Raw genomic sequence first — 10,593 nt, 5'->3', positions numbered from 1 at the left:
AAAAAAAGTCACTTAGGTATTATGAAGTAAAGATTTCGATAAGCTGTTTTTGAATGAACTAAGGCTGTGGTGAAAAATATCGATCAACGTAAAATTATGAGAAATTTTATTAAATGAGAGGGCAAGACGATGAATAAAACCATTTTTAGCGCAATTGACTCTGTTGAAGGGAACCAAAAATAGGTCATTGCGATGAGAGCCGTCATTACTGTTGCTTCACACGACACACCATTGTTTAGACTTCAGACAATCCTTTGTTTCAATAAATTAATGAACATAATTTGAAATAACGACACCGCACTTCCTATATTTAATTACAAATATTAACACCTTTTAAGTATTCCCATTGTATTAGGATTATTAAATTATGGTGACGTCATTTTTTTACACTTTCGAATTCCATTGATTCAAATAATTAAACCCCGACTTCCGACACACCATTGTTTAGACTTCCCATAATCCTTTGTTTAGACTTTTGACAATCATTTGTTTCAATAAAATTAATCCCTTTGAAATAACCGACACCACACTTCCTATATTTAATTAGAAATATAACACCTTTTGTTTACACTTCCGAACCCCATTGTTTCAATTAAGTACCCACGCTCATTTTTCATGACGTCATTTTCTAACCACCCAAAAACGCCCTATAGTGTCTTGTTATACTATAGTGGCCCGTAAATCTTCATCCTGTCCCGTTTGTATGAAATTTCACAGCTGTTATTATCCTGTACTTTAAGCAACCCATATTTTGCACTCAAGACAACATTGTTAGGTGCTACGGAAATTTTGTATTTACTACTACAACTACTGAAGATTTCCCCGACGGCACGGCAACGCCCGACATTCAGGGCAAGAGTTGTACTTTGCAGCGTGGCGCCATCCGAGGGACGTAAGAAAGAGCCGGGTAAAGCCTGGTTTCCTGTCGACGTAAGAAGGCAGATTTACTTACGATTACGTCGTTTTATCGTAAGAAAATGCGATTTGACAGGAAACCGATGGCGCCGCCACTGCCTATACATCTGTAAATTATGACTGGAGTATTTGTGATTGACTGCAGTAAATGGACCAGAGATTTTTTTCGTGGGTGGGGGCGGGGGTGGGGAAGAGTGGTGGTCAAGAATGATGATTGCAATTAGATTTAATTAATTACAAAAAAATGCCAAAAAACTTATATAATATAAAAATAATATATAAAACATTATAATATAAATAAATAAATAAATAAAATATAAAATATATAGGCCTATTGCCAGTTGGAATATTTTCTGCTGTAAAGTGTATTTCATTCTTAATTTAAATTCCTGTTTATATTAAACAACCCGAACTTTATAATTTTGACATTTTAAATCATTTTTTTCTGTATAACTACGTATATCTGGAGATAAGATTGTTCTGTCAGTTCAAAACACAATATTAAATAGGTGAAATGAAATAAACAAAGTACAATATACTGTAGGCCTAATTGATACTTTGAGAACGAAACACTAAAATCGATAACGAGAAAGTTAGCAAACCAAGATTTGTAGGTCCTTATACCGTAGAGAAAATATTTTTCTATGCTTATACTGTACTACAGGACTAGACTATTAATTGTTTAAATCGAACGGTGAAAATTGTCCTCGAATTTCGCCAGGTTATTTTAATGAGGAAACCAGAGAGGAAGTGAGAAATGTTAACATATCGCAGTCGCAAAGAAAAATTCAACTTGACGTAACATGCATGTGACGACGTTAGGAGAGGCTTTGCCGTTCGAGCTTGAAAAATTCAACTTGTTGTAAGAATCGTTACCGGCTTATTTTGTATGCGGCCCAGCACGATCAAGACGCGGCTGTGTTTGTCCAACTTCGCGTAACAGTCGTAAGAATCGTAAGAAATTCTGAACTTTACGTCGACAGGAAATGCAGGCTTAAGGGTTGGAGAACATTTTTGAAAAATGAGAAAATATTACATAATGAGATGCTAGACGCTTATACAAGGCATCTTGACCTAAGTATGGTATTTTTGCATCTTATCGGCGTACAATGATTAATTATATAGGCCTATCCAATTCGGGCCAACATAATGATATAAACCTTTTAAACTATTGTATATGTTTGTTTTTTTTTATCCCCAACGAATCTCTACTAACTTCCCCTACAGGGGTGGAGGGGGCTTATAACCCTTCCTATCCCCCTCCCCCGTAGCACCGCCACTGTTTATCGGTCATTCGACTCGTCAATAGTGTATTCAGGAAGTTGCAATGAATTAAGAATAACAGTATACTTTATGGTAGGTAGGGTAAGCTCCCATTCTCAGAGCAGACCTGATTGTGCTCTAGTGTTCGGTCCGGTCTGTGTGTGCGTCATACAATGTGTGAGTACACACTCCCCCTGCTTCGGCAGCGGGAACCCTGAATTGGGTGACAAGTGACTGACGCATATCACGCTTCTGTCGCTGGGGAGAGCTACAAATTAATATCATCACTTTTACTGTAGGCTACTAGGAAAGTATAATACATACTCCAAGTATTATGTGAGGAATCCTGATGATGACATAATTACCCTCGAAATATTGAATCCCAATACGATGGCGTGCATTTCAATACTTCGAGTATGTATTATACTTTCTTATCAGAGATTAATCAGTGGACCTTTCGGTTTTTGTACTGTACTCTCCTTTTGTTTTGGTGTATCCAGCTTTATTGAAACGTGAAAACAAATCTCGAATGTAAACCATTCGACAATAAAGTTTATCTTGTATCTTGTAATATATCATTATTAATGTATCACTCTAGTCTAATGTATTATAAAATTACATCAGAATGTTCAGTTTATGTGAAACCTTCGACAAAGACTACCAGAGTTGTCTAAACATTCGTTACAATAAATTCGAAGTCGAAGTCGTATGTAATGAGATTCATTACCATTATCAGGAAACTTTCATTCAAATTACTTAGTTTTTAATGTCTCTCCTTCTCTTCATCGCATATCCCCCTCTCTCTCTCTCACTCTCTCTCCATCTCTCTTGAATTAACATATTTTGTACGCCCTTACATAACTGTTAACTGTGATAAATCAGGAAAGTTACAAGCATACCTCTGTTAATTGGCAAAAAAAATAATTCCTTGTAATAATCTCTGTCTACACACATATATATATATATATGTGTGTGTGTATATGTATTTATATATACCTATATGTATATATATATGTATATATATATATATATGTGTATATATATAAATCTAAATATATATATATATATATATATATGTGTGTGTGTATATGTATATATATATATAGGATATATTTAGGAACAAATAAAATTAGGCTATTGCTGTTGCATACTAAGTTCTATTAAAAAAGAATTATGATCGTTAATAAATAAAGTTACTCGTAAAATAATAAGTGATGTTATAGACTGTTACTATTTTTTTAGCAGTTTATGTTGCTTGTCAAATAAGTTTGGTAAGCCCCTGTGTTAAACCAAAAGAAGAAGAGGAAGGGGAAGGAGAAGGAGGAGGAGAATAACTTTATGATAAATTTAATTATGTTTGCTTATACTTTCTTTATCCAGCTTTAATGTTCAGTCACTATCACTATCGGCGAAACGTCCAATCGGCGAATTTGGTTTCGACGAATTCTGGTGGTGTTGGTGAAATGTTCTTTCGGTCAACTGTCTGTCGCCAAACTGGCATTCGGCGAAATGTCCTAGTACCAAATTTATAGGCGAAATGTTTTTACAGTTTTAATTAAATTGATTTTCACACTTATGGCCAATTTTTTTACATTTATGGTTAATTTATGCAGGGGCGGCGCTAGCTGGTGTCCAGGGGGCCAAATGACCCCCCATGAGGGAACCTCTGGACCCCTGTCGGGGAATTTTCAGCAAGGCCGACGGGGGAAAATCAAATCTCGAGCGCCGAAAGTACAATTCAAGCAAGGACTTTTAACTGTTACCAGGATAGGAAGCTGGCTGGTTTAAGCCGTCTAACTTGATTTAGCCTTACGTGCGGTATTGTTATGCAAATGAGCCAGATAAGCACAATCTGCACATGCTCAGAAAATTCCCACTTTACTCCTCCCACCTAATTCAAAACTCCTAGATATGCCACTGGCATGAAGTTCAGGTAAAAGTTTTTTCCTAATTTCATGAAACTTCAAAGATTTTCTTTTTTTAATTTCACGATTTGTGGTTTTTTTCAGAATAACTATATTGATATTACATTTTCCGTGGCTACACGATGTTGACCGGCACAGGGCCATACGAATATTAAACGCGCATCAGTTTAGCTTACTGTACCTTTGTTTTCACAAACAACTTACAATGTTAGCAGAATAGGGTAACTTTGGATCACTATATTCCTATAGGCCTATTTTAACTTAAAAACAAAGCTTCATTTTCTGGACAAGTTTAAAATCCTGTATTAATTCAAATCGTCAAAGCGCTAAATGCAGAGGATCAGATGGAATACAGTTAGATAACTTAGCCTATCTATTATACACTTGCATTCATTTGAATAGATTAAATTTAGTTTTTCTTACCACTCTTATCAAGTTATATTCAATGGCGTATCTAGAAGTCTTGAAATGGGGAATCTGATGGGGACTCGAAGATGAAGTGGGGTGGGCTCAATGATCATTTGAGGGGCGCTAATTCGCAAAATAAGGTGATTATATGTGATTTTTAACTAATTGACCGTGATTTTTCGGGGCCATTGAGGAGGCACGATTTTTGGAGGGGCGTGCGCCCTCCCCCTCCCCCGCCCCGTGCATCCCCTAGATACGCCACTGGTTATATTGAAAATAGGTGATTAATTAGCACCAAGACCCCGGCATTAACATATTAATATTAACTTTAGAAAACGTGAACCATTTACAAAGTCATGGACGTTAGGAGTAATACTGTACATTCAAACTTAACAACCGGCCAATCATAACAGTTCAGAAAATACACGCTTGTCCCTCTTTCCGTGGCAACATCAAAGGGGCGGGGCTTGAGTCTGCCAGCACAAAGGCCTACAGTATATAAACTAATTGTATTATGTTGCTAAAGAATACCACTGTCAGGACAACCGTAGATGAATGCTTTAGGGATAAGCGACAAAGACAACAATCTACATATTATAATAGTAATACACTTCATATCTGATTGCAGGTACTGTAATACAATATCTTGCACATTTGACTCAGTTGTTTGATTAACCGGAAAGACTTTACTGCTTCTGTAGACCGCAGTCCAGTTCACTTGATCATCAATTCTAGAGTGCATATATGAGTAGAACAGTCTGACACCTTAGGAGCTATTTGACATTAAGCGTTACTAAGGAGTGTAAACTTTTGTCATTCGAAGTACATTTTTGACAGGCAAAAACGCTGCAATGGGCTTGAATAATACCGATTGTGTGTTTTTCTATAATATGTCTGGATCTAACCCAAGTGATCTTCTATACACAGATTGGCAAGAAACCGCCACAGAGATTTTGATGCCGATCTTGTTGGTATTTGGTTTAATCACGAACTTCTCTTTCATACTCATGGTATATCGAGTACCAGACATGCGAATCACAATCAATATGTATCTCGTGAGCCTCGCAGTGGCCGATGCCTCATATTTGATCACGAGCATCAGCGATAGGCTAGTTACTTATGCCATCTCTCCATTGTATGGGGACGTTGGAAATCGTGGTACTGCAGGTTGCATACTACCAAGATTCTTCACCTATACGTCTGCTATTGCGTCAGAAATGCACATATTGGTATTAGCTGTTGAGCGATATTACTGTGTCTGTAGACCACTGAAAGCTTAAGTCTATCCACGGAAGAGAGCTATTCGTCTTCTGACATCTCTCTGGTTGGTCTCTGCGATACTTTCTATTAGCTTGACAGCACCTGCATTTGCCAATTTCAGACTTTATTGCCTAGTTCATTGGGAAAGCAAGTATGTAGATCCTCCAGAGACATACGGAGAATGTCACTCTATTGGATACACAGACGAGACAACCGATATTGATAATGTGGACATTTACTTTCATATTACGCAAACATTTGCATTTTTTGCATCAGTAATAGTAAGTAACGTTTTATACGTACTGGTTTTACGGCACTTCCATAGGGGGAACGCGTCTTTACAAAATCGTGGGATGGCGCAGACGACACAATTCCGAAACGAACAAATAAAAAAATACTTTAATCGCATGCTTTGCTTAAATGGTTTGGTTTACTTCGTCCTCTTGGCACCATTTAACATTTCCTCTTTTCTTCACTTTGTGTATACACTTAAAGGCCAATATATACCTGTGGAGCCACATGTAGACGATATATTGAACACTGCATTTCGTCTTCTACTCTATGTCAATTCTTGCATCAATCCACTGGTCTACGGTGCTTTCAACCCAAGATATCGTAAAGCCTTTGTAGTTGCGTGCTTACCTACAAGATTTTCTAAATGCTTAATTAAAAACGCTGGACAAAGTAGGCAAAGACCACCAACGAGTGACAAAACAAACACCCTGACCATGGAGAATCTCACTACTGACAACATGTAATAAAGAAAGTGATAATGTAATTCGATTTCAAAGGTCTGATGCTCTTGTTTTTTGGAAGACAGTTAATACCGTACCACCTCATTTCACATGGGGGCCGCCAACGATTGGGGGAAAAAACAAACAACAAAACAATACAAAATAACAATCTCACCATAGTGGATCTCTCTACCTTCAACATGGATTGAAAATTACAATTTAATTTGATTTCAGAGGTCTGAAGGCCAAGCAGTCTTTAGATACATTATGGTGTGTCTAGTTGCCCTCAACCCCTCAAGACATGTGGGATATTCACGTCTATTTACAAATAACTTTTGCATGATTATGAATTTCTACGAGTGATGGTTTTACGTCAGTTGCTCTGAGTAAAAAGCCTACGTCATCAGCAAACAGCAGAATTTTGTACGCAGACGAAATATATCAACAAATATCCGAAGGCAGCCCACTAATTGCTACAATACAATACTGAATCTTTACAAATCTAGAGAAAACGACAAAATCATGTTTTAAAGTTGTTGAACTTATGAATGACAATGTACTGAACAGTTTATCTGAGCTCTTCAAAAACAAAGAGTCCATTATAGCACAAGAATCATAAACTTCATACACCATTTGCTAGAACAGAAGACTATTCTTTATTACGGTTCTGGACTCTGGAACGGCTTACCCAACAGAATTTGTAAATGTAATTCTCTCTTTTTATTTAGCGTCCTCCAAAATTATTTGCTTTCAAAATTTTACAGTCATTTGTAGAAAAGTGATTACTACACTCCACAAATTACACCACAGTACAAAATCATCCAGGTCTTAGATCCTAACGTAAAGTATCATCATCAGATGAAGAATTGTTTACAATTTAAATATCATCTGCAGATAATAGGATAGCTGTAAAATTTAAGTAAAATGATCAGTAAAAGCGGACATCAGTAACACCATAAAGAATGAGAATATTCATTTAACTTCCTTCAAAAATATATTTAATAATTTTAAATAAGAATAATTTCTTCCGTTTACCTAGATACTTGATATTGCTGTAATTTTCTGATACTGTAATTGATTTTTGAAATTAAGTAGATTAGGCGAAATAAAAAAAAAATACTGTGTTGGCCATGCCCGACCGACCCAAAAGGTACGAAATTGAGGTTCGGCATTTTATTTATTTTTTACTTTTTATTTATTTTTTTCACTACAACGAAAAATATTTTTTAATGAACTAAAAAGGCTGGAATAGGACTTTCTTGCTGGACGGTATCCTCAATATACATTTTTAAATGGTTTTTGTTGTATTTTTGTGTATTTTCTACTTTTTATGCATAAACTCATTAATGGTTAAATTATAGGTTACTACCTTTATAGCCTTATGCATTTTGAGCGCCGGCCTGAAACGCATTATCATTGGTTGTTAGAAAACGTTTCCTCGTCGACAGAACTATTGAGATTATGTACATATTTAGGCCTGCTGATGTTATAGCTCCATGTATCGAAATGCTCCATTTTGTTATTTCAAGTTGAATAAAATACACAAAATCGAGTTTTACAAATATTTTTTATTTAATTTATATAGGCAAATATTAATTACGTTACAATTTGTTGTTAGCTCAGAAACTCTGGCGAACAGAAGATATTTCATACTGTTACAGCGCCACTTATTTTTCAAATTACATTATCGGATCATTTATATCCCACTGGTATTCAACCTTTTTAAGCCGGGGACAGTTCCAACCTGTTGAGACCAACTGCGGGCCAAATTGTGTACTTCAATTTTTTGGTATACAGCCCCATCAGTTTTCTTTTTTTTTTAAGGTTGGATTGGAAATAGAAGGGGCCAGTGAAGAGCTGTCACAGACAGGGGTAAAATACCACCTCAGCCCCACCATGGTTGGGGCTGAGGCAAGAACATTTATGAATATGGCACCTCGCACTCTCTGACCTAAATTTGAATATAATTATATTTTCTTTATTTTATTTTAGAATTTTGAAAAAAAAAAACACTTGCACTCCAGGTTCTCCTACCCTGCTGCTAGAAATATTCCAACAAAAATACCCACTCACCAGTGGTTGGGGTTGAGGTGAGCAAATTTTTAACAGAGGTACCTCTAGTTTCCTGGAAATGGTACTTTAAGATTCAAAAAAAGTTTTACAAAGCAGTTTTCACGAGAGCCTGCTTGTGCGCAAATGGTTAGACATCGCATCATATTAGCGCCCCACTTAATCCATTATCCCCATCAGTTTCCCAATACCCATGTCAATATTTTACGCCACTAGGTATAGTGAGCTACACTCATATGGCTGTCTAGGAGGTGGTTCTATAAACGGAAATCTTTTTTCTAATATTCGGCCTGAAAATTATTTATTTATTGTTAGTTATGTTGCGCATGCCGGATGGATCAACATTTTTAGCAGGACGGAGTTGGACAGCGGGCCGGGGGTTGAATACCAGGGATTTATATTTTAGTACTAGGGAATTCATTTGGTACTTTAGTTGCTAAATACCACGACTTCAAAAACGAGGAAGGTCTGGCTTCTTATGGTGACATCATGAATAACTTTAAGCATTGCTTCATCCTACTGCAAGTCAGGAGAGCCGTGGTATGAAGAACGTCGCGAAGTAAAATATAGTAAACTATGAAGTCAATGGGTAGTTTTCGTCGCACGACCTTAACGTTAACGGATGACGTCATAATTTATTCATCTTGCGTTGCGGAATATGTTAATTTCAGGATTTTACGTGCTCGACGCACGTTTGCGTGTGGCAAAGAAATAGATACACTACCAAAAACTGATGTCATCACCAACGTGCAATCAAGGAGGTTAATATAACCTTGGTGTAATTGATGCCACATTTAACTGACGTTCAATTTCAAATTAAATTTGCATGCAAATGCCTAAAAATCAGGGATGACTGTTTAAGTCTATAGAACATTTGATTTAGAATATTGCCATATCCGTGATTATAGGAAAGGTTATTCACAGCTAGCACCTGCCTTGTTTCACGTAGTCGAAGAAAATGGTCAAAGACATAGTTATTATTTATAAAGTCAATAATTATACCTCCGTAGTCAAGGTAGGCAGCCTCTATCGAATACAGGGTAAACCGACTGTGCCTGTTATAAATAAGGTAATCGAGGCTGATCCAGAGATGTCCGAAAGGAGAAGGGGCAAAAGGGGGCCGAAAATAGGCCGATCGAGAAAATACTACCCAAGTGGTCCGCGGGTATGCCCCTGGGAAATATTTGTTTTCTAGACCCACGAAAATAACCTCTGAGGCGTTTTGAGCAATCATATTTTATTTTCTTTTGTTGACTTTCCTAAATAGCCCCTGAATAAGGTAGGGAGCAGTCATAGCAAGGAGGCATTAATAAGAGGAGAGAGTACGAAACTCTTGATTGAAGGCCTCCTATAATAATCCAATTAAGGATGCGTACGATATGCTACCATCAAACAGACCTTGGTCATGCTCCCTGGTATTGTACATCACTTATGTTAGGATAGGTTAGGCCTCTGGTTGTAGTTTGTTGGAACTTGGATCGGAAAATTGTTCAATTGAGTTTGTTTTTGACGTTTGTGTTTAATTGTCTTTTGTTTGTTGTGTTTGTTGTTTGAATTTTTCTTTTTTTGAATCTGTCTTTTGTTTGCCTATTTTTTGTTTCTTGAGTTTGTCTATTGTTTGTGAGTTTGTCTTTGTTGAATTTGTCTTTCATTTCTTGAGTTTTTATTTTGGTCCTAATGGCCGCCCATACTAATAGGCCTCCGTAATCGATACCGGAAGAGGGTGAATTAAAACGATACGCGGTTTCCTGGATTACAGTTTCCATACGTCTGGTATCTGATACAACACAATTGAATGAACAGCTGACAGACCTTTAGACCTAACCACAGTACAACATAGTGAGATAGTGGTGTTGTATTATTATACAGTAATACGGTCACACGTAAGTTGACTTTCAATGTATAGGTACCCCCATGCACTTAATGTGTTGTTTATAACACAAAACCCGGGACGCGATTTTTTTTTTCCGTACGAAACATTTACATGAAACTCCACTCGGGCCGTCTCGACTGCAATC

General features: G+C 36.8%; 1 protein-coding gene across 1 annotated transcript; it reads left to right on the top strand.

Moving 5' to 3' along the window:
- The first annotated feature begins 5,080 nt into the window (after positions 1-5,080).
- Positions 5,081-7,629, top strand: LOC117101519 (growth hormone secretagogue receptor type 1-like). Its single transcript, XM_033241497.1, has 2 exons — positions 5,081-5,785; positions 5,816-7,629. Exons 1-2 carry the CDS (start codon positions 5,363-5,365, stop codon positions 6,527-6,529), a joined length of 1,137 nt encoding a protein of 378 aa, XP_033097388.1. The 5' UTR covers positions 5,081-5,362; the 3' UTR covers positions 6,530-7,629.
- Positions 7,630-10,593: the final 2,964 nt, after the last annotated feature.

Source organism: Anneissia japonica, unplaced genomic scaffold (assembly GCF_011630105.1).
Source record: "Anneissia japonica isolate Jap-2015-1 unplaced genomic scaffold, ASM1163010v1 scaffold287998_len430063_cov162, whole genome shotgun sequence".
Lineage (NCBI taxonomy): Eukaryota > Metazoa > Echinodermata > Crinoidea > Comatulida > Comatulidae > Anneissia > Anneissia japonica.
This window is presented reverse-complemented; position numbering and strand designations above follow the sequence as displayed.

Bases quoted from the DNA above. Each gene is read 5' to 3' on its own strand.
- LOC117101519 (XM_033241497.1), top strand. From the start codon at position 5,363: ATGGGCTTGAATAATACCGATTGTGTGTTTTTCTATAATATGTCTGGA. The intron at 5,786-5,815 runs GCTTAAGTCTAT...AAGAGAGCTATT, and splicing joins GTGTCTGTAGACCACTGAAA to CGTCTTCTGACATCTCTCTG.